This window comes from Aspergillus pseudoviridinutans, assembly GCF_018340605.1.
Source record: "Aspergillus pseudoviridinutans IFM 55266 DNA, scaffold_2, whole genome shotgun sequence".
In the NCBI taxonomy this organism is placed as follows: domain Eukaryota; kingdom Fungi; phylum Ascomycota; class Eurotiomycetes; order Eurotiales; family Aspergillaceae; genus Aspergillus; species Aspergillus pseudoviridinutans.
The window spans coordinates 1,504,392-1,527,578 of NW_025091282.1; the positions used below are offsets into that span (position 1 = coordinate 1,504,392).

General features: G+C 50.4%; 9 protein-coding genes across 9 annotated transcripts; 5 read left to right on the forward strand and 4 right to left on the reverse strand.

Annotated features, from left to right (window-relative positions):
• Positions 1-492: 492 nt before the first annotated feature.
• Positions 493-3,653, forward strand: Asppvi_002587 (exocyst subunit SEC5; the record flags this gene model as incomplete). The annotated part of the gene is made up of 2 exons (XM_043298569.1): positions 493-2,871; positions 2,928-3,653. The coding sequence occupies 2 exons, from the start codon at positions 493-495 to the stop codon at positions 3,651-3,653; spliced, it is 3,105 nt and encodes a 1,034-aa protein (XP_043154504.1).
• A 163-nt stretch (positions 3,654-3,816) lies between these two features.
• On the reverse strand, positions 3,817-4,521 carry Asppvi_002588 (uncharacterized protein; the record flags this gene model as incomplete). Its single annotated transcript, XM_043298570.1, has 2 exons — positions 3,817-4,313; positions 4,392-4,521. 2 exons carry the CDS (start codon positions 4,519-4,521, stop codon positions 3,817-3,819), a joined length of 627 nt encoding a protein of 208 aa, XP_043154505.1.
• Positions 4,522-5,249: 728 nt separating this feature from the next.
• On the forward strand, positions 5,250-7,671 carry Asppvi_002589 (uncharacterized protein; the record flags this gene model as incomplete). The annotated part of the gene is made up of 2 exons (XM_043298571.1): positions 5,250-5,522; positions 5,674-7,671. The coding sequence occupies 2 exons, from the start codon at positions 5,250-5,252 to the stop codon at positions 7,669-7,671; spliced, it is 2,271 nt and encodes a 756-aa protein (XP_043154506.1).
• A 777-nt stretch (positions 7,672-8,448) lies between these two features.
• capA (adenylate cyclase-binding protein) lies at positions 8,449-10,255 on the reverse strand (the record flags this gene model as incomplete). The annotated part of the gene is made up of 4 exons (XM_043298572.1): positions 8,449-9,424; positions 9,477-9,778; positions 9,838-10,090; positions 10,212-10,255. The coding sequence occupies 4 exons, from the start codon at positions 10,253-10,255 to the stop codon at positions 8,449-8,451; spliced, it is 1,575 nt and encodes a 524-aa protein (XP_043154507.1).
• A 486-nt stretch (positions 10,256-10,741) lies between these two features.
• Positions 10,742-12,066, forward strand: Asppvi_002591 (ribokinase family protein; the record flags this gene model as incomplete). The annotated part of the gene is made up of 3 exons (XM_043298573.1): positions 10,742-10,805; positions 10,873-11,133; positions 11,204-12,066. The coding sequence occupies 3 exons, from the start codon at positions 10,742-10,744 to the stop codon at positions 12,064-12,066; spliced, it is 1,188 nt and encodes a 395-aa protein (XP_043154508.1).
• A 232-nt stretch (positions 12,067-12,298) lies between these two features.
• Asppvi_002592 (uncharacterized protein) lies at positions 12,299-12,573 on the reverse strand (the record flags this gene model as incomplete). The annotated part of the gene is made up of 2 exons (XM_043298574.1): positions 12,299-12,482; positions 12,551-12,573. The coding sequence occupies 2 exons, from the start codon at positions 12,571-12,573 to the stop codon at positions 12,299-12,301; spliced, it is 207 nt and encodes a 68-aa protein (XP_043154509.1).
• Positions 12,574-12,919: 346 nt separating this feature from the next.
• Positions 12,920-14,140, forward strand: Asppvi_002593 (mitochondrial 54S ribosomal protein mL44; the record flags this gene model as incomplete). The annotated part of the gene is made up of 1 exon (XM_043298575.1): positions 12,920-14,140. One exon carries the CDS (start codon positions 12,920-12,922, stop codon positions 14,138-14,140), a length of 1,221 nt encoding a protein of 406 aa, XP_043154510.1.
• A 441-nt stretch (positions 14,141-14,581) lies between these two features.
• Positions 14,582-15,532, reverse strand: Asppvi_002594 (basic secretory family protein; the record flags this gene model as incomplete). Its single annotated transcript, XM_043298576.1, has 1 exon — positions 14,582-15,532. One exon carries the CDS (start codon positions 15,530-15,532, stop codon positions 14,582-14,584), a length of 951 nt encoding a protein of 316 aa, XP_043154511.1.
• Positions 15,533-17,128: 1,596 nt separating this feature from the next.
• Positions 17,129-21,537, forward strand: Asppvi_002595 (uncharacterized protein; the record flags this gene model as incomplete). The annotated part of the gene is made up of 5 exons (XM_043298577.1): positions 17,129-17,776; positions 17,834-17,952; positions 18,014-18,357; positions 18,426-19,233; positions 19,287-21,537. 5 exons carry the CDS (start codon positions 17,129-17,131, stop codon positions 21,535-21,537), a joined length of 4,170 nt encoding a protein of 1,389 aa, XP_043154512.1.
• Between the last annotated feature and the right edge of the window lie 1,650 nt (positions 21,538-23,187).

Sequence of the window (23,187 nt, forward strand, 5' to 3'; positions counted from 1 at the left end):
CCTTCACTTTGTAAGGTAGCCTTTACTTTTCATATGTGGAGGATATCTGCAAAAACAGTATTTGCATTCTTCTGCCTGCTGGTTCTTGTAGGCAATTTTACTATCTTAAACCGTAATATATCACTTTCTCTACTCCATATCTCCGTACTTACTTCGCAAAGTTGTAAGCTGCTTGATGGACCTTAAAATGATGGACCTTAAAACGACCATTGAGCTAGTTACCGTCTGCCGTAGTCGCTCCACCACTGATCGTTTACTGTTCAGATTAGATAACGCTTCAGGTTGGCAACAGTCAGCAGGCATCCTTAAAAGCGCTATATATGAAGGTTTTAAGGTAAGTTTCACTTTATCTACAGGGCCATGGTACTGTAAGATGTTTCAATTTGTTCGGTACCTTCATTGCTTACTCTTGCAGTTGCGTGTATCTAGCACGAGATCGAGCTACTGATCCACCGTTTCCCCTTCAACCCTTAGCCTTGGCGATATACCAGCATGACCGACGTCGAGGTTGCGAGTTATTATAACCTTCCGTCGGCCTACCCAGAGGAATGGCCTGTTGAGCTTGATCAGAGCGAACCTTCCGACGACGAAGCTCTGGGCCGTACTCCTTCGCGAGCCAGGAGGTCCCGATACTTCGCCCTAGAACGCAGTCATAGCGGTAAGGCCCTCAGCCTTGGGTCCTTCAAAGGAAGCAATGCTAGGGAAAATCTTGCCAAGGTCGATGAACCCGATCCTCTCGGGTCTGGCGACAGCGTCCTCCAGATCCTGAAGAAACGAGGACTATCCTTAGAAGATGAATCCCGCTTACGGAACCGGTTCTTGCTTTCGTCGACCTCGTTCTCCCCCGCCCTTTTCCTCTCCCAAGTTCACTCCGATGCGTCTATTGAGTCGCTTCTCGAAGGACTCGATATCCTCTCGAAATCTATTGACCAGAAATCGGCGTCATTGAAAGTCCTCGTCGAGGCGAACTTCGAGCGCTTTGTACGGGCCAAAGCAACAATCGATAGCGTCTATACGGAGATGAGAAACCAAGGAAAAGGAAATCATGTGCCACTGGCTCAGTCACATCGTAGGTCAGCTGGACATCTTCGAAGTATTTCCGGAGCTTCGCGAAGCGCGCCTCCTGCGGATGACAGGCCCGGAAAGAATGCTCTAACAAAGGAAAGTGACTATGGCATGAAGGGAATACGGGTACCACTCTTGGAGGCCTCCGTCAAAGCCGAAGAAGTCTGGGGTCCGGCGTTGGGCGGGCGCGAGCGAGAACAGATGCTCAAGTCAGTAGTCGACACGATGGAGAAGCACCGGGATGTATACGAGATCGGTGGGCTTCTCTCGAAATCTATAAAGCAGAGGGACTACGACTCTGTATTCGAACAATATACAAAAGCAAGAACGCTCGCCAAGAGCGCTAAGCATATTGCACACAAGGCAATCAGCAGTGGGCGATCTCTGACAGACGAAGAAACGCACGCTATCCTCGCCATGGGTCGGATGTGGGTAGATGTGGACCATCAGATCCAGGCGTTCAAGCGCGATCTGTGGAGACGTCTCAGCGATGCGCCTACCACATCAATCACGGCCACTGCGGCCGGAACCGTGGAAGAATATATGGAGTTGATCGGCGCTCTGCTGGAATTGGGCGTGGATGACAACCCTATCTGGGTGTGGCTGCTCAGCCGCTATGACTTTCTCAAGACTAAGATTGGCGCCTTCTGTGGACGCTGCAAGATGGAAATCGAGATCCTCCGACGCCGGCTTGCTGGCGGCGACAAGCCCACACCCAAAGCTGTGGCATCGTATCTGCGCCTGGCACCACGGGAAGAAACAGCGGATCTGCAAGGTGTGCTAGACACTGACCAGGTAGTCGAGCTCTGGGAATGCATTCTAGCGTATCTGAACAAGTTGTTGGCGTCGCAAGGTGGGCTACTCGGCGAAGTGTTCGATTTCTGGGAGGTAGCACAATCCTTCATTGACGGTTCCAGACAAAAGCTTCTCCCGGCTGGGTTCGAAGGAGAAAGCCGCAGACATCACCGGCTCTCCGAAAGCGAGACCAGGGAGCTACAGAATGGGGTCGTGGAGTTGGTCGACCTAATTCGCGCAAATGTGCTATCGTTGTTTGCTGACGCACCTTTGGATGATGCTTCATTCCTGGCGTCTCCAATATCACCAGCAACTCCGAACAGTCCGATAAGCCAAGGCGTGACTCCCACAGAATCACGCTTCAAACTCGACCCAAAGAACATGCCAATACCCACGCCCAAGCGCGGGGAGTTCTGGGAGGACTATGCCTTCTGGCCGCCTTTCTCGAATTCACTCAGTGGTGTCCACTATCTMGGCCAATTCATGATCATTATTGGCACCGCGGCGAGCGAAATGGCTGCATTGAATCCAGTAGCAAGTGGGGGTAACACTCATGATCTCCTCAAGTCTCTGGTGAGCATTGCGCGCGAGCGCTCCGTCCGGGTTGCATGTGCGGCTTGGGGCAAAGACGCGGAGATCTGTAAAATGCTGGAAGACTGGACGCGCGATCCCGAGAGCAAGGATCTGACCAAGATGCCTGGGCTATTTGTGGCCTTTGAAAGTGCAATTCTTGGGAGGATGCAAAAGATCCTTTACATATCGGAAGCCATGGCTAAATCAGGGGCCGTGGATGTCGTGACACAACCCCCTGCCAAGCTACTCCAGATGGTCCGCACCCAATTTGTATCCAGTGTCTACAAGGCGCTCAGTGGTCTCGTGGAGAACGCGGAACATCCAGTCGTTCTGGACGAGGGTAGCGAATGGATCCTGGCCGGGTCTGCGGCACAACTCAATAGCCCTGATTCCCCTTCGCCTGCTTTGGCTGCGGATGCTGTGGACTCTCAAGATAGGGTAAGTTCTTCTCTCAGCCTGCTTCTGTCTTAACAGTGACCGCTAACATGTGTTAGAACGTGCGGATACTGCTCACGCTCTCAAATATCAAAGCCCTGCAGGCAGATTTCGTCCCACATCTAGTCACGAACTTCGAGACTGCATTTTCAGTGAAATTGACAGAAGAAGCCAAGACTATTCGCGACGTCCTAGGTCAGATCGATGACCGCCTATTTCAATCGTATACTAAGCCAACGGTCAATAAATTGAATGCCATGATTGTCAACGGCGTTACTGACCCTGAATGGGAGCCGTCCAGCGCTCGCCCAGAGCAAGTACGCCCCTATGTATATAGCGTCTTGCTCACCATTGTGCTTGTTCACACGGAGATCTCGACTACTATCCCTTCCTGTGTGGCCTCGGGAGCGAGTCGTTCACCACCCGCTGCGCCATCTCCGTTGCTGAACATGGTCCTCACACACTTGCTGACACAAATCTCCACGTCTCTCCTAAATGCGTTCAGCTCACGCCCTTCATATACCCTGGCTGCACTGATGCAGGCGACCCTTGATACTGAATTTATCGCACAGACCTTATCACAGTACTCCACGGAGGAAGCATCTACTATGCAAAGCCAGATATATGTGGAACTGGATCAGCGGACTACGCACGAAGCCAGGGCTCGGCTTCAATCAGAACTTGGCGAAATGAGGAGCATACTCAAGCGGCTTAGGGAGAGGACAAAAGGCGAATTCGCATGTTTCAAGAAACCGAGGAGTGGGACAGGGCATAGAGCAGCTTAGTTATCGTCCTGAATATTGAGGGTATAATTCATGCAAAGTTGAAGGATGAGCGTAGAAATCTCGATAAGTAACCGTAAAGAGACATATCTAATGGGTATCACAGAAAAGAAGACTTTTGTTCTTCGACCACCTCTATTTCCGTCTCCATGTGCAAGATTCGTATCTACGTTTGACCGACCATGTGCTGAATCCTGTTAAGCAAGACCTGGCTCTCCCGACCCAATCTCCTTTTGCCGTCCGGAGCAGGCTTCCTCGCTCTAGCCATGGCCTCGCGGTCTTTCTGTTTAAACTCCCGCTCTTCTCTGCGCCTCTCCGCCTCTTTCCTGCGCTTCTCCGCAATCTCCATTTCCTTTGCAAAAGCGGACGGTTTAGGTTTTCTTCTCTTCCGACGCTCATGGGTGTCATGATCCTGCGCCCGTTCAGGTCTGGGTGGCCGTTCCGGCACGGGCTCGTTCAGCATGGCCTGTCGGTCTGGATGTAGCTCCAAAGACGCCGGGGCGGGATCAACGACGTTATCGCCTTTCGCGTTTTCACTCTCCACATGTTCCTCGGTCGCATAAATGGGTCTTTTGGGTGCTGACGCGAGTTCCTCGGCTTTGATTTTGGCATAGGCCTTTTTTACTTTGGCCTTTTGGATCAGGTCGGACTTTATTTTTTGGGCTGCGATTAGGTGGAATGGTCAGTAAGCATAATTGGGTAGGAAAACAGTGGAGAGAAGCGTGAGGAGGCGATATTTACCTTTGCGACGGTAGGTCCCATCAGGCAGGTTTGCAGGGCCAACTGAGAAGCCCTTCCTCTTCTTGACCGGGGGTTCTGTGGTCCGCTTTTCTTCCGGATTGGCATCGGCGTCACGAGAGCGTTTGGCCATGGTTGATACGATAGGATTCGTAAATTATAGAATAGTTGAAGCCGTGTGTCGGGCAACAATTATTATATTGGACGTGGCGAGTGATGTGGGATTTACAATCGTAGTCGCGGCAGAGTGCCCCAAAGGGGAAATTTTCAGGCAAATTTCTCAAGCAACTTACAGATAATCAGCGATAAGCACTTCAGAAAATGATTCTGGCTCGGTATGAGATCCTCAATAACTTACAAGTTAAGACGTGCTAGCGTTTGATAGATCAAACCAAGATTGCCCAAGAGCGGGGGTTTAACAAGGGGCGATGACGATACTTGGGAGAAAATCCCGATCAAACGGTACAAACGATGATGCTGCTGATGATTCATGCTACTACTCCGCCGAGTTGCCGATGGTCTCCTCCTCCACCAAACCACGAGCCAGCATCTCTTCGCTTCGTCTGCCATTTCTTCAGTGGATCCTTTATTGTTTCATATTTCTCGGTCTTCTTCACCCTTACTGGAATCCTAGCCTTGCTGTTTCCTCCCGTCATCTTCCTTCCATGGTTGGCCCCCTTGAGCAAGTCATACTTCAACGGTCCTCATCGGCGCCGCCACCGCTCCTATCGTACCACTGCTGCAGCTACTCCGTATTTTCACTTTAATACTCTCTGTGGACTCCTTACTATTTCTGGTCGTTTGCCTTTGCGATGATTCATCCTCATCTGGTTTTATTGGGAGTTACGATCGTCGGTGACCATGCCTATCTTTCAAGACCCTGATCGTCAACGGTTCTATGACCAGTGGTCGGATGACCACCCTCAAGAGGTTGAGCAGGAAGACGGCTCTCCCTCATGGGTTCGCTGCCATGAGGACAGCAAAAGGCCTCACTCCTCTGGAAGGAGTGCGGGTGTATCGAATGAAAGCTGCATGTCAAGTCCCAATTTTTCGAGGTTGCGAGCAAGCGATCGGGAGGAGTTAATACGGTATATAAAAAGCGCCGATTCTTCAGCCTGGACCCAGCATGATTTGGTACGTTCTCTATGATTTGTCCATATATTGTAGTCCTGCGACTTTTTGATCGTCCTTTTTGGTGGCTTGCTGACCCAAGTATAATTGAATTTAGTCTCAAGAGACCGATTCCCATCCTATCAAATCATGCACATCTGACGAATGTCCACAGACGCCGAAGCGTGCGGATTCATTAAGGAACTCTATGGATATGGACCACCAGAAGGAGCCAGAGGAACTTGCTTCGCCAGCTGATATTCAACGCCCTCGCTCGGCCCTGCATTCTGGCGACTTTCGAGAAGGCATCGCTGAAGATCAGAGCCAGCACCAAGCCCCGCGCTCTCCCCATCCCAAATATCGCTCTCTCACACAGTTTTCTCAATTAAGCTCATCTCCAACCACGCCATGGTTTGCCACTCCTATCTTTTCTGCGCCTTTCCGAGGGCAGGAATTTGGTCATCAACAAGAAGAGACTACGAACCCAGGTCCGCGGTCACGAGCACCGTCTTTAGGGTCATACTCCTCCAGTTACGTCCTGAAAGCTCCGACGAGTCCATTGGTTTACCAGGCAAATAACACTGATCTGGACTTCTCACTGAAAAGTGAGTACCGCGAGCATCCTCCAGCTTCGGATAAATCCAGTCGCCGTCGCACACTGCCTCCAGAGACATTTCGGAATCTTCAAGATTCGTCTCCGTCTTATTCGCGTGTGATCAACATTAACACCGGTCATTCACCTGGAACCTTTCACGATTCATTCTCATTCCAAGCGCGTCAACCACGAAAACCATTGACCTCGTCATACAGTCTTCAGCTGGCTTCATCAGTGCAACATCCGTCCTGGAGAGCCAGGAGACCCTCACTGGCCGGCGAACTATCCTGCAAGACCCACGCGCCACTAGTAGGATCTTACGAGGAGTCGATCCTCCGCGGAAGAATGTCAATGAATCCGTCCAAACCACTCGACTTCACTGCCCAAATTGGTGTGCTAGGCAAAGGAAACTGCAAGTCGAATCTCAAATGCCCACCACACGTCACAGTTCCCTTCCCTGCGGTCTTTTACAGTTACCCTACTTCTGGAAAGGGTCGCTCCATTTCGGACGACAATCCAAGCCCCTATGTGGGTATGATCGATCTCGAGAATTCCTTACCTAAGGATAACTCATACGTCACTCGCCGCCACCGACATCACCGAAGCCCTGCTGGTGCATCCAAAGACCAAAGGACTGATGTCGACGTCGGGCCGGAATATCAGACCCAGGAAGCCCTACGCATGAGGGAGAAGCGAAATCGACGAGCGGATTCACCCAAATGCCCACCAGGCGGATGCTATCGTATACCGCAACAAGGCCAGCTGCAAATCATGATCAAGAATCCGAACAAGACGGCTGTCAAACTCTTCCTTGTACCTTACGATCTCAGCGAAATGGAGCCTGGCACCAAAACTTTCATACGCCAGAGAAGTTACTCGGCTGGCCCCATAATTGATATGCCTTTGTCCGCCAGGAAGAACCTCGGGACTGATCGACCGGAGGCGTCTTTGAGCGTATCTGAAAATCCCAATGACAAGCCTATACTACGTTATTTGATCCACTTGAATATCTGTTGTCCTTCAAAGGGTCGTTTTTATCTCTACTCGAGCATTCGTGTCGTGTTTGCAAACCGGGTGCCTGACGGTAAAGAAAAGTTGCGAAACGAGATACAACACCCCGATCCTCGGTATACACCATATAAGCCAGTCCGTGACACGAACGGTACTAATCTACATTCAAAATCGGCGAACGGGTTCCAGAAAATCGCTGTGGATCTGGCTTCATTGCCAGGTCCCAGTGCGGCAGGGGAGTGCTCTTATTTTCATCATCCTTCACACTGTCACACGATGCCTCTTATCGATTCAGTCGATGATGCAGCTACCGCAAAGCATTATTACGAGATGAGACTTCATCCTCTCCAGCGCGCCCCATCCCCTAGGGAAACCCCGTTTTCCCAGCGTACTTCTGACGACAATGCAACAGAAGCCAGGACTTATCGTAAACTCAGCAGGGGGGATCTCGGATATGGCGGTCTTCCATTCAGCAATTCTGGCATATCTGAAGCCGGGGAAAGCTTGCTTGCGAAGAGGTTGAGAGGGCTAGACGTACAAAAACATGAGTCCTCATCTCTGAATTGAGTTGTCGATGCAACACGTGCGACTATGTCATTCTCGGCGCCTGTTCCGCCATCCGAAGCTGTATTCCATCGGTATACCTTGTTCTCCCCATCTTTTATATCTTTCGTCATCCTTCCTTGTTATCCACCTTCATCTTACCATGATTAGCTTGGCCAAATCTGCACATAGCAACAGCCTCGACTAACGACACAGTACTATATTACAAGATGCGGGCATCTTTCAAATCTTCAATTGTCTTTGCTTACTCGGACTAAGTGCAAATAGACCAGGCGCTCAGGAACCACGCAATATACCCATCTTTGTTATTGCGCTCACAGTCAATCTTACATACAGCCTTCATTGTTCATAATCAGCATGAGACTCACCTCATCTTCATGCTACGTACTGACGCGTGGCTTGTCTCGTTTGGTGTTGATGCCATAAGCTCTAATCCGCTAATATTCCGTTATCCTGGAAATTCACGTATATCTTGAGGTCTACTTTTCGCTTTTGGCGTCCGGCAATGCTTCTTGGGCTGTTCACGTGATTGTTTTCTACAAAGTCGACTCAATCAACATTTTCTTTCAATGCAGATAGTATAATAAGTACCGATGGTACTTAGGGATATTTCTAGCAAGGATTGTTACAAGCCTCTTCAATTATGCTATTTTATCTACACTTGTATCTAAATACAGAATGAATATGATACGAGATCGAACCTGTGCTCGCGAACGGTCCAAATGTCCTAGTCTGTAGCCAGGGTAGATATTCGGGATTATATCCAAAAGGAACAAACGCCTAGCCTGCGTGCTCGACAATTTCGCTCACGAGAGACCCGTCTTTGACATACGACTTGATCTGTTCTGGAACTGGACACTCCTTGGTATCCTCATCGGTTCCCTCCTTAGGCGGGAGCATGATGTTGACAGCCGTGCATTTACTAGAGAAGACCTCGGTAGCCAAGCTCTGCTGTCCAAGGTAGATGGTCGCACCGTCGACTTGGTCAAGCAGAAGAGTGGGCACGACCCCGTCGATCTGCAGAGCAAATTTGGGAGACTTGATGACATCGAGGCTGCTGACAAGCGAATCCACAATGATGGAAAGACCGTGGCAGTTGTCGATGGAGATTGCGTTGGCCTTGTTGTTCACCTTCACGATAGTCTTGTTGCAACGGCTGATTAGTATAGATTGATTCTGCTGAGCGGAAATCTCGATGATGCCACCGGGGTTATCGAAATTCTCAAGGAGCCACTTGTTGCCTTCGAGCTCTTTACGTGGCGGCTTACGAGCACGCATGCTCTCCGGCTTGGGCTTCTTGCTGGGGGCAGGTGACTTGGAGCGGGAAATGCTACCCTGAGAGCTTGGGCGTTCAGGCACCGTTGCGCCCGCACGCAGGCTGGGATTCTTGTGCGTCATCTCGGATTTATCAACCTTGCGGAGTCCGGAGGTGACGGCGTCGCCTTGGTTCAGCTGGGCGAAGACTGCAGACATGTCTGGTCCCGCAGCAACGGGCACAGGAGGGGCGCCGGGTGGTGGAGGGGGGGGAGGTGGGACTCCTCCAGGGACGTTCAGAGTTGGCACCGGAGGTGGAGGAGGTGGTGGAGGTGCTGCCTGGCCGGATGCGCCGCTTTTGATTTGCCGGAGCGCTTCTTGAGCATCAATACCAGATTCCTGGTTCCAGGTGAGACCTTTGGGATAATGTTTCTTCAGGTACGCAGCTAGCGACTTGAAAATCTGGTAGTAKGCTTGGATGTACTGAATGTGAGTGTGGTCCCTGTTGCAAAGTCAGCAATCCATGGCCGACAAGCTCACAGTGGAATTCGTACTTCTCCTTGTACTCCTTCAACACCTTGTTTCCATAATACTGGATGCCTCCGACAATCTCGCTGACGAAATCAGCAGGCTTAGGCTCAAAGAACCAGCCCAGAGCAACAATGCCTTCCGCGACAGCGCTAAGGTGATTAAAAAGAGGTGACGCTCTGTTTGACTCGCGGATGTTATTGATGGTATCAGAAGCATTGTGGAGCTCAGTCATAAGCTCTGGTGGCTGAGGTTCGGGCTTTCTCGCCTTTGTCGAGACGTAAAGGTAGGTGCGCTCGGCTTCGAAAGCTTGAAGAACAGCCTTGGACTGTCCAAGAAGTCAGAGAGACGGACACAAGAACGAGGCTTTAATCTCAAGTTGCTCACCTGCTCTGCCACAAGACCACCGATCTTCTCGCCGAGATCCACGAAGCTTCGAACATCGCCATTGATCAACGCATCGAAGTCTTCTATTTGGGGCGGAAGCGACGGGGCCACGGGAGGCGCTGGGGGAGCAACTGCATTCACTGGAACAGGCGCTGCAGGTTCAGGAGTTGCTGCACTTCCGACGTGTTTCGGCGAGTGAGGGTCATCCAGCGACATAGCCATGTCCTCCAGACGGGAGGTCGCGGCTTCCAGCCTGTCGAGAAGTATACATTGTCAGTGAAACAGAATATGCAAGCCAATGCTAGAAGATGAATCATGAGAGATTTAGCTGAAGCTTATTGCTCAAGCTTCGGAGACTTTCTTCAGATACGTACCGCTTGATAAGGGTAGTCAGATTATGCATGTGGTTGCTGGTCATCTTGAAGACCAAACCCCTGGCGAGGCAAGGACAATGAAACTAGGATTAACAAGTTTGGACTTTAAGGCGAATTCTCTGGTACCCTTGCTTTGACTGAAATCAAGGAATACGGCGATGATAGGCGAAAGGCGAGTAACTTCAACCTCAGAGCAACCACCTGGGAATGCCTGATTCCTGCAACGGTGTCGGGTTCCAGAGTCCAGACGATGATGAGATGCTCCTGACCCGTTTCTTCCTGAGGCCGCAAGCTCCACGGTGTGGGGCTTACAGTACAGTACACGTAAAGTTAAGGTCTGCACAGTTACACATGACGTTGAGTGTATAAATTTGTATCATTTTTACCGACCCTCATAAGTAAGGTATGTTATCTTTATCACTGTCTCCTCTGATTCTCCGCTTGAGGATGAGCAACATACCTAGTACAGTTCGACTTTTTGTCTGGATACCAATAGGTGTTGAGCTTCGTATTTAGCCACAATACAAAGTATGAGCACGGATAGTCAGGTCGAGGGCGATGTCGAGTTCTGCACTCTGGGCATGTTCATCCTCGGTATGCTATCATTGCACGGTCATTGCCGGATAAATCGCTGCACCACATCAGATACTTACTCACATAGATGATATCGACTTTGGAGGATCTAGACCCAATGTGAGAAATATCATTGGTGGTGCAGCCTCATATGCTGTAGTCGGTGCCCGCCTTGTCGCTGGGAAGGAATATTCGAGCTCCGTAAGCTGGATTGTGGACGTTGGCTCAGATTTTCCTACCGAAACTCTAGGCGTCATCAAGTCATGGAATACCAATTGTGTTATCAGAGAGGATCCAGGGAGGCTGACCACTAGAGCATGGAATGGATATGGGCCAAATGAAAAGCGAGGTTAGTATATTCTCTCGTTCTGCAACCGTCGTGTTGTTACGAAACGATAGATAATAATGATCCGGAATAGATTTCAAGTATCTGACACCTAAATTGCGCCTTGAGCCCTCAATGCTCTCTGACTCGCAAGTTTTCTCGAAGACATTCCACATGGTCTGCTCTTCTTCTCGTTGCATAACCATTGTTGAAGATATTCTACGCAGACGTGACGATTTGCGGAAAGAGGGCAAGGCCCCCTCCGCCATTGGCGCCACGGAGAGACCGATCTTCGTCTGGGAGCCTGTACCTGATCTATGCACACCGGAAGAACAGGATAAATTCTTGGCAGCAGCTCGAGTAGTTGATGTGGTCAGCCCCAACGAGTTGGAGCTGGGCATGATGTTCGGCCAGCCCGGATGGACGGAGGATAGCGAGTTCGGTCGCGATGTCGTTACTAGGATCCTCACGTCAGGCATCGGGCCCGAAGGCGAAGGGCATTTGGTAATTAGAGCAGGAAAAGACGGTAGCTACACATTTTCAAGGAAACAGAGGATATGGCTCCCCGCCTACCATCAGCCTGGCACTTCTGGGGCTACAGCTGTAGTGGATCCTACGGGAGCTGGCAATTCGTTTCTGGGGGCTTTGGCACAAGGCATCATCAGTTCAGAAAGAGATCCAGCCCTGATCATTACTTCCGTGCTTGCGGAGTGTGGAAGTTGGCAGACTATCACGACGGCATCGGCAAAACACAGAGATATGCTGGTGGCCCTGATATGCGCCACTGTCGCTGCAGGCTTCGTGGTTGAACAGATTGGCGTGCCTCGTATAACGATCTCAAGCGAGGGGAAGGAACTGTGGAATGGAACTGAATTCACGGAACGAGTCCGTCTGTACACGCAGAGATTGTATCGAACATTCGAAGAGTCTCCCCGAAAGCACTTTCGGAACAACTGACCGATTGGAGAACGCCCTTTATTGTCGTACAGCCCGCAAATAGATGAAACAAATACCAATCATGCCATAGACCTCTTCCCTCGTTTCCACTGCTCTTCCCATCAACGCGCTTTTATTGCTTGGTAGCTTGCTGCTTCTCGTGTTCAATGATTTGCTTGCTCCAGCTGGGGAAAAAAAGTATGTATCATCAGCATGCGATTCCCACACAATGAAGGGGAGGATCGTCCACTGACTAGCGACTAGGGAAGAATCTGCCGGGCTCTGGCATTCTGTCCCGATGTTCACGCTCGGCACTGAGGCTCCAGGTAACCGCGACAACACCAAGCATAGCAGCGCCCATGATAGCAGTGTTGACTCGCCAGTTTGCAGGCTGAGCATACCAGCCTCCAGCTGGAGACCAGACTTCCTTGGGGTACCTGCGAGGTGGATGAGTTAGCCCACTGCAGCAACGTCTTACCGCATCACGATAGAATCAAGCACATACGGGATCTTTCCGCCTCCACCCATCTTTGACTGTAGAGAGATAAATGAATGGACGAATAAACGCTTTGTCAATGGCTTGCGGGAAAATCGCTATATTCAGGCTGGTTGAAGCCGATTGACCATCGACGTCCCTCGTCCAGAGAAGCCGTGACGCTAGCACCAAAAATGACTTAGCGCCGGCACACGATCACACGATCCCGTGACTTCTGCTGAGCTCAACTTTTCTCCAGCGATCAAAAGTTCGCATGCCCGATATACTTGAGCAGTCTGGATTTCCCCATAGCCCTGCACCGCATTTTTCTGAACGGTCGTACCTTTTTTCCCTGGTCTCTGTTGGCTCAAGCCCCTCGGGGATAACACGTTTGTCCAGATGAAAAGGCTGCAGCTCCTTCGATGGAGCAGCTCGGTCCTTTCACCACGGGCACGAACCAACGGCCGCTTGCACCAGCGTCTATGTGCTAGTTCACGGTATCAATCGACATCTTCGCCTGTTCTTCATGGCGAAGAACACCGGCTGATTGAAGAGCAACCTTTGCATTCACCAATTCCTCCCTCCAACTCACGACAATCGAGATACCTCCTCCCTTCTCCGCCGGTTGAAGCCGCACGCGAGTCCGCAAAACTTGCCGCGCTCCATGCACGACTTTACCTCCCCTCTCGATTACCGCTCGAAACACTAGCACGCGCGCTGGTGGACTCTTCAGCGGATCCGAATCCAGATTTCAACAATGAATCGTTGGCTACGTTGGGCCATGACCTTCTCACGAACTACACCTCCGAACACCTCATATGCACATACCCCCGACTTCCTCTGACCGTAATCTTTGCGGCCATGTATGCGTATGTCGGACCGAAAACGCTTGCCGCAATGGCTAGGGAATGGGGTGTCGAGATGGCTGTCGCCCCTGGAGGAGAGGTTGACCCTGGCCTTCTGCAGTTCCAGAGGGTCTCTCCCGGCACGGATTTTAATGCAGAACCAGTCGCAGGTACAGCAAGGCCCAACGAACATCGGAAGTCATGGAGGAAGTCGATCACGTCCAGAGTTGTCTACGATAACGAATTTGGTGATCCGGTCAAGGAAGTCGCCGACTCAGCGGCCCAGACTGTCGCTGAAACCCACAACGCTCAAGGCGTCACGGCTGAACAAGCCAGTGCTACTTTCGTGCGCGCCGTCATGGGCGCTATCTATCTGCATGCTGGCCGCCCTGCTGCCAAGCGTTTCTTTGAGCAGCATATCCTGTCACGACACCTCAACATCTCCGAGTTGTTCAATTTCTCCCAACCGGCTCGTGACCTCACCCGGCTGTGTGCGCGAGAGAACTTCGAACGCCCTGTCGCCAAGATCATCAGTGAAACCGGTCGTAAGAGCAGACACCCTGTCTTTGTTGTCGGTATCTACTCTGGTCAGGATAAGTTGGGCGAAGGCGCTGGCGCCAGTCTGATGGAGGCCCGATCGAGGGCTGCTGTGGCCGCGCTCAAGGGCTGGTACTTGTACAGCCCGCTGAACGTTCGTGTGCCCAGCTCGATGGAAGAAGAGGGCGCTGCGCCCTGGAAGCCTGTTTATGTCGACTTGGGCGAGGTGATTGTGTAAGATAGATTGGAAAAACGATCCGATGCCAATGTCGCGATGGTGATGTATTATTTTGACATAAATGACTGTTCAAGGAACAGTTCGACAAACTTCTCCTTACTACTTGTTTGCAAGATCAGGTGTTGTACAGTACGGGCAATCTATTCTATTCGTTCCATGTCTTTCCTATTCTGTTTATTTCTCTTGTTGTCGTGCCGTTGTTTTGGTCAAGTCTCCCGATTCTTTCTCCGCCTCTATGGGTTGGACATCCGAACAGAATGTGGGTAGGAATGGATACTTACATTAGCAGGTATCAGTGTATAGAAGTACCCAATAGACTCAGTCTGAAATGCTACTGAACAGAAATCGAGTTATCAGTACCTAGTACCACTATTCCTTCCCCAGGACAGGACCTCGAGAGTGTACCTATCTTTAGAGCACTTGATAATACCACGGATCACATTACTCGGGATTGATGATCTCCTTCTCCCAGTTACCACTATTCCTAGAGCGATCTAAATATTCGCCATATTCTTCCCAGAGCTCCGAAATACCCTTCCCGAACAGGCCTCTCCAGAAGCTCTGCGTGTCTTGATTTTCAGATTCCGAGTCCTCGCCTACGTATCCGACCCTCAGCAATCTGTCGTTTAGCATGCCAACAGCACCTTTCCCGACCCGCACATCCTCCAACCACGCCAGAAAGTACGCTGTGTGTTGATAGCCCTGATCCCACTTCGACGGTCGTTCCTTGGCAGATGTTGGTCGCTTCCAGTGCGGAGGCTCGAGGCCCGCCTTGAGACGAACAAAATCCGCAATCCCTTCGATCAAACCACCCGGAGGACGAGGTACGGAGGCGTTTTCATCTCCCTTCGGCGCTGTATGCTGGTAGCAATGGACCAGCTCATGGGTCAACACGCCGGTGATTTCAGCTGTAGGTTCTGGATGTTCTGCCGCGCTGGACTTCATGTACGATAGGGACAAGTGGATTTCCTTATGGTCATCGTCGAGCTCTATGCCGGTGGTGTACGCTACTCCGTCGATATCGCGGAGGAGGACTGTCACGGAGCGGGTGGGAGGGATACATGGTGTAAATGACGGTCTGGGATATTTCTTGCCTGAGGTATTGCTGGACTCGTTTGGCGAAAGTGAGGGGGGTGTATAGAGTTGTCGTACAATGGCTTTTAGCGCGGTCTCGAGGGTTGATGCCACGTCGGGGACCAGGGAGATGAACGATAATGTAGCCGGATGGCGTAGATCGTTAAGGTGAAGACGGAATTTGGGTCTGGGAAGCTCGGGTTCTGGCTTTGGCGAGATTTCGCCTGGCGTCGTTTGGCCCTGGCTGGATTGGGGGTCATTGGGTCGAGGAACGGTTTTGGGGATTGCGGAGGGGAGTGGGCTTATCGAAGATGTCATCGCAGCTGTCTCTCTCGATCCGGACAGAGATTAGTTGAGAGGTGCGACGAAATTGTGGAGGTTCTAGCTTTTATCGTCCAAAAGTAATGACAGATTTAAGCTGGAAGTCGACGCATGTCTGGATACTGAGATGAGATTCATTAGGGAGAGCCGAGACAGTGGCGTTTAGCCGCAGATGCCATGAGCTCCGGTACGCAGGATATACATTGCGCCCTTAGGCGGAAGTATGCAAAATGTAGGTACAGCTTCTGTACCTACACCTTGCCTATACTGAAAGGTCTTCAGCATAGTACGGAGGTTCATGCAAACAAGACTGCCAATCAGCTTCGCAAAGTATCTATTTGCAATCAGCCTTGTCAACCAACCAACCCTCGAGTCAACAATCTGTGTCTCCGCATGTTCATGGTCCAAGTGTCTTTCATTGAAAAGATCCACCTGTTGGAGGGGCGATCGCGCGGAGTCGAGTAGACAACCTCGGAAATGACGTCGAGTTATCTATTAGGAGTATCACTTGTGGACTTTACGAATTACAGAGTCAATCAGGAATCCCATTGAGTAATATTAAAAGCGCCTTCAGAGGTGCAGAACCAGTATTATGAGTGTTCGCGTAGTGAGTAGGTATGTAGAACTAATGCAGAATTTAAGCTGGTCCTTCGCTGCACCTGGTGTGGATATATATCTGCACTAGACGGGAGGAGCCACTTGTTGACATAGAACATTTCTGTTTCTGCGACAKGAAAAAATCCCTAGCTCACCCCCTTTCTTCCTCCTTTCAATTTATCTTATCAGCTGCACTTTATTACATCCCCTCGATCCACCTCATCGATTGAGAATCGCATTCATACATTACCCCAGGTATGTTCAATCCTCGCCCGAACCAAAGGCAGTTGGGCAGCATCGGCTCACCAAAAGCAGGAAGTTGTTTTCCCCCCACCCGGTCTCCCTCGCCGTAACCATGGCTCCTGCGACCAGCGGGTAAACAAAGCGAGAAAAAGGCAACAAGATCAAGTTATTCCCTCGCGACGAGCGTGCTCCGCTACTCTTGTTACTCTCTGCAGCGACATATGCCCTATAATTTCCCGGCAGACTTTATATACATTTGCGATTATTCTACATCACATTAGACTCTCTCGCTGTGGAATACTTTCGAAGCGCTTATCGCCGCGTCTGATCGCTTATCGGACATCTCCCCTCTGTCCATCGCCGCTTTCCATATCCAACTTCACCTCTCCGACTTTACCTCCAACCTTCCTTCCTCGTCGCCAGCGGTACCTCAGTGCTTTCCGTCGGAACTAATTGACAGCGGCCTTGACCTCGCGACTGCCTCTCGTTCGACCAGGTATGTGTACTTTCCTTCGTCGTCTTATTGACAGTATATTTCCCTCGCCCTCGTTCGCCCACCCTCTTCTTCTTCGCTTTTCTCTTCCCCATCACAGTTACTACGTTCCAAAGCGATTCAACTGCGAAATCACAGCGATTCAATTGCTTATCCACTGCGTTTAACACTGCGTTCCAACCCTTCTCAAACATTACGTTTTCATTCCAAAAAGCTTTCTATTTCAGAAGCCTCTGGAACTTGTCGGCTAACCATTCGTCATGGAGTCTTGCAGATTAGTGCCCGTTGGTTCCTTGAACCCCTCTGCCTGGGACCGTATCACGCTTGCATTGGTCCTCACTCTATTCATTTCCTGTAGCCCTCACAAGTTCCTGTGCTACTTCTTTACCTTTTGTTACCTCTATGTTCCTCTTGTTGTGACCAAAGCCCAGGCCCAAAATATCATTTCCATGATGGAGCTCAAGGCGGCAGAGTTGGTGGCGGCTTTKAAGAATTCCAACATGTCAATCGATACAAAGGTTGCCCATCTCCAATGCGTCAAATCCGAGATCAAGCAGAAAAATGTCCCGGAGGGGGCAGTGCCATCGATTTTTGAGTCTATACGCCTGGCAATTGCGTCCCAACACTCGTCTCTGTCTGGAGCCGGCTTCTCCACACTCGGTCATTTTCTGAAGCGGCTTCTCATACAGGAGCTGCATCATTTGGTCGCACTACAATGTCGTGCCTTGTATCCTTTGCTTGTAGAGCGTCTAGGAGATCATAAAGAACGTATTCGTGCTCAAGCTGCGCAATCGTTTACCGACATGTGGCTGGCAGCCCCCGAAGAAGTTGAGCAATGTGTTCTTGGACAGGCGCTTGTTGGCAAAAACCCGAGAGCCAAAGAGATGAGTATGATCTGGCTGTCGAATGTGAGTTCTCCTTTCAATCTCCGGGGCTTTTCTTCATTTCTGACAATCCCCTTGCAGATGACTAAGAACTACGGTCTTTTGTTTCGCTCGTATGTGTCAAGTCTCGTTGCGTGCCTGGAGGATGCAGACAGCAATGTGAGAAATACGGCCAAGAACACCGTTATTGAACTGTTTGAGTCCGTGGCCCTTTGGTTGCATTATTTTCGAATGTCTTTTCCGCTTACTAACAGTAACTAGACACGCCTCTGAACGAGCCAAGTCCGATTTGAAAAGGCAAATGGCTGCACATAATGTTAGAAAATCTTTTGTCAATGCAATTCTCGCAAGCATCGAGCACGGTACTTCCGATATAGATGCGGCCTCACGACCTGTTTCCCGAGCTGAAGCTCTTGTTCATCGTCCTGTATCTCGTGCGGAAACACAATCTTCCAGATCAGTCTCCCGCCTGGACACCCATCAACGACCGGCTTCCAGAATGGAGCTGGCACAATCCTCTGTTTCGCACACGGAGGCTTTGCCTCCTCGGCCAATCTCGGTTTTGTCTTCTCGTTCTGAGACTCACAAGGAAGTTACGAAGGATGGTAAGTTTGGTCATCTCTTCGCACCACCCTTAACCGCGTTCGATGCTGACTCCTGCGCCACTTCTCAGTCATTGGAGTGGAGCGCCCCAAGAGCCGTCTTACTACTGCAAAGAGCGAGCCAAACTGGGCTGTTGTCTCTCACACGGGATCCGCGGAGGAGTTGCCTCTGCCAAATTCTCGCCCTGCTTCACAAGAAGGTGAAAAGGTCGACGCCCTTTATGTTTCATCGTCAAGACAAGTCGACGAACTGTTCCGTGATATGATGCCGCACTTCGAAGGTCGGGAATCCGAGGACAACTGGATTCGCCGGGAAAAGGATGTTCTGACCCTCAGGCGCCTCACCCATGGCAACGCGCCAGATGATTATTCCCCAGCCTATCTTGCCGGCTTGAAATCCTTATTGGACGGCATATTCAAGGTTGTCAATTCACTTCGTACGACTCTCTCGACCATCGGATGTCTTCTCATCCAAGACATTGCTAAGAGATGCGGTCCTCGGATCGACTCCATGGTCGAAATCATGATGCAGAATCTAATCAAGCTCTGTAGCGGTATGAAAAAGATTAGTGCCCAAAATGGTAACGCCACCGTCGATGCTCTGATCGAAAATGTCACTTTCACCACCCGTATTCTGCAGCACGTCTCCGGAGCTTGTCAGGATAAAAATGTTCAGCTTCGCCTTTTTGCGGCCGGTTGGCTCAAAACCTTGATTCAAAAGCAAAGTCATCATAAGAGTTCGATTGAACACGGCGGAGGGTTGGATATGATTGAGAAAAGCATCAAGAAATGCCTTGCCGACGCCAACCCTGGTGTGAGAGAGGCGATGCGCAGCACTTTCTGGTCGTATTACCTTGTGTGGCCCAACAGAGCCAACGAGTAAGTGTCCCTCTGTCTCGCATAATGTACTACACAGACTAACCGCGAAAAAGCATTCTCTCAAATCTTGATCCCAAATCCCGTTCTTTGTTAGAAAAGGACCCCTCCAACCCCAATTCGCACCAAAATGCCCCGACGGATTCTGCCCCCTCGCGCAAGGGACTGGCAAGCAGTACATCCTCGCTCGCAGGGCGTTCTGCTCTGAAGGAAGCGATTGCCGCACACAAAAAAGCTCGGCTCGCACCAGCAAAAGCCGTGCCACCTCGCCCCGAATCCGCGCAGTCGGCTTTGTCCGACAAACATTCTTCGGCTCCAACCTCTTCCAAATCGTCTGTTCGGACAGTGCCAACAGGCACCGCTCTATCTTCACTTTCCTCTGCGCCCGTGCGACCAGCGGCGAAACCTCGCCGACCTGAACTCAATCGTCCCGCAACTGCGGACCCATATGCTGCACGCCGGTCTGTCGCAACCGACTCCAGCACAAAACACGGCAATCGGATTGACGGCTCTCCAAGCGCAACCAAGCCAAAATCTTCTACGCCATCCTCGAAATCAGTTAGCAGCAGCGGACCTCGTGACAGGGCTGACCCTGTTGGCACAACCAGAGATCGGCCCAAACGACTTGTCATCTCTAAGACGCGATCCCACGACACGCACACCAGACAGCATTCAAAACCAATAACAACTCATTCGAGAAAGAATTCGAATGAGACCATTCCCCGTCAGTCTCCGCTCCGTAGCGAATTTTCTGTCACTGTGGGGACCCCGAGTTCACCGAACAGTGTCTCACTGGAGACACCCTCTACGCCTCGCTCCCATCTTATCCAGGATTCAGGCAATTTAATTGCTATTACATCACCAGCCACCCACATACAACATACACCTGTTGAACCGGATGCAAGTGCTGAGGATTCCCGAGAACATGCAGCAAAAGCGACATCTGTAGCCATTTTCGAAGATACCACGCCAGCCAGATTAGATCACGATGATATTCATGATGCAGCCATGACATTGACCGAGAACCAAACCCCTCAACCCTCCAAGGTACATTCTGATTCCCCAATTGTTTCCAACAAGAGGGTAAGCAATCAGGATGAATCTGCCCCGCATCTTACTACTGGTTTGGGGTTTCTGACTGGAGCAGGTTCTGTCCTTGAAGCATCGGAACTGCCGAATTCCGACGCTCAAACGGATCAGAGCCTCTTCGCGGACACTTCCTTGCCAGTAACTCATCAGCCCGACCCAGTTGCAGATTCTTCGAAACCGTCCGAACTATTATCTTCTATGGTGACTGGGTCTCCATTACGGGCGGCCAACAATGAAAATGATATTGTTATCGACTCCAAGACAACCCACGTTTCTTTGCCACATCGATCTCCGCCAAAGCACAATGTCCTCGGAGAACTTACCTCGAATGAGCCCTCGCAGCGGGCCAACAAGCAATTTCGACATGCTGCGAACAAACTTGAAGATGAAACAACGACACCAATTGACGACCCTTCTCGTCATCGCTGGAAGAAGGTTGAGGCAGCGGATCGACGAACGAGTATCAGCCCACGTTCCAAGGACCCCACGAAGGCACAACAGATGCTCGACAAAGGCATTCAACGAATCCGCACAAAGACAATGGATATTCTTGGATATCGCAAGCTGCAAGGTCTTATCAAATACCATGATTCTATTTTTACCAATGAGGAGAAATACGACGAAATGTTGTTGGCGCTGTTGGACGAACTGGAAAGTTCGCCTGACGAGAAGAGGCAACCCGTCGGCCGACCGCTGGATCTGAAGGCCCAGGTTCTCCTCACGATTCGATTTATGCTTACCCACAACAAAATTTACTTCTCGGCGTACTGTCCCAAGGCCCTTGGTGCCTTGGTGCTCGCTCGCAAGTATTATGATGCCAATTGTCATATCGTGAGCGGGCTAGAGGAAACGGCCGATGATATTATTGCCCTTTGCGAGCCTGCTGCTGTTATTGATTCTGTTTTGGATGTTATCATTACGGAGGAAAAAGATGATCGGGAATATCGGTCGATTCTTATGGGAGTTAGTGTGTTGACTCGGATACTCAGTCGTCTGAATGCCGACAAGTGTGATGTACCGGAACTGCCTTTGGAGCGTCTCGGACAGTTTGCTGCCAGCAAGTTAGCTGATCGCCAGCCGGATGTGAGGAGGCTCGCTGTCCAACTATGTGTGCAATTACACGGAATGGTCGCCAACGAGGAGGAATTCTGGCGAGTATTAGGTCACCCTCGGGAAAATTCCCGAAACTTGTTGACTTATTATATCTTTAAGAAGTGAGAAAGCGCTGTATTTTACCACCATCATCATTACCATCATCCTTATACTGCATGGCTTCACCGTTGCACGTTTAGACCTTACTCATCGTATCATTAGCACGTACTGACTACAGGTCACCCGTCGGATGGTCGATCTCGGCTATATCGCCTCACTTGCCTGGAGCTCGAGAGACGAGGAGAACTGGGCCGAGCGCAACTTCTCTTAGCTATCATTTAGATTCGTAATCGCGCAGTAGGGATCCCGGACTCGCCAATCAGTAAGCTGTTTCTCGTCCTTTCGACCCCTTTCTTGCCCGCCCCCATAATGTCCCACTGAAATACCCTTCGTCAGTTCTCCTAAATCCCAACTATAAGGTATGCAATGTGACATCTCTGATGTTCTCGATCGCTATGTTTTGGCACATGCTCCGGTGACTTCGTGCTATCCTGCTCTTGGGGTAGCTCTGCTAGAAACGGAGTCTGAGAGACGCCAGAACGCAGTCGAGGTGAATGATCGTAGACTGACTGGCTGACCGATCAAATTTTTGGATCTGTAACTCACTAAATCCCAACGAGTCCTCTGCTCCAGTGCAAGTAAAATCATGTGGCCAACGGAGCATTTAGACCCTACCTAGTTTCTCCTCGCCTTCTGGTCGTCCTGCGCCTTACTTGTTTTATTCCGGACCTGGCTGTATCAGCACACTTAATGTGTGAACAGGACAGGGGAACCTTTACAGGAAATGCTGAAACACCTAAGGTCTGCAGCCAGTCATTAAAATGACGCGGTAATAGCGGACGAACAGAGTACTGCATGCTACAAGATGGTCAGTGGCTCTGAAGACGATAGCACCTCGACTGAGGACGAACGATACGGATCCAAGCACAGCAGGCACTCAGCAGGAAGTCTGTAACTGAGATACCTGGTACCCATGAAGCGTGGACAATGTCTTTCGTAGAAGGGGTTTTTTGCGCATCCAATGAGATACTGCCGGTCAATCTGATTAGATGATGATCAGATTAGATCATATCTGAAGGAGAACAAGTAGCATCAGCCTTGCTTTGAGTGGATTAGACAGGTCATCATGGAATGATGGAACAACTACCTAGATGTTCTATTGCGATTTTCCCTCCAGGTGGAGTCTCGGAGAATCGACTGCAGGTTCGGTCAGGGGTAATTACTCCTGTCGTTAGGTGAGTACTACGTAATGATCGGCTCGTTTTGAGAATGCTAGAGCGAGTCGGATCTATATGTTCTACTTGGGGAACTTGGCCTCTTAAATGCGTCTGGATTCAAAATAGGGGAGAAGATGATTGATCGATGAGTAGTCGGGAATATAAAATTTATTTTTTCTTTTTCCCTTTTCCCCGTCTACTGTTATCTGAGGATGCATCCATGTTGGCGAAATGAGGTGGCGAGTGGTGGCGTGCTTGGGCCCTCTTGGCGTCAGAAGCCGAAATTATCAATCGATCAGATTAGATAAACGAAGAAGAAACTTAAAACAGTGAAGGGAAGAACACTTCTCCCAAATGGAGTATAGAAGCTGTCGGATCTGCGAACATTTTCTCTTTGTCTTTTCTCTCCCTTCAAATTTTGGTATTAACTTTCTAGAATATGATGATCACTGAGTTGACCCAGACTTCAGGGCCGACCGGAAAGAGAAAGTTGAATGAT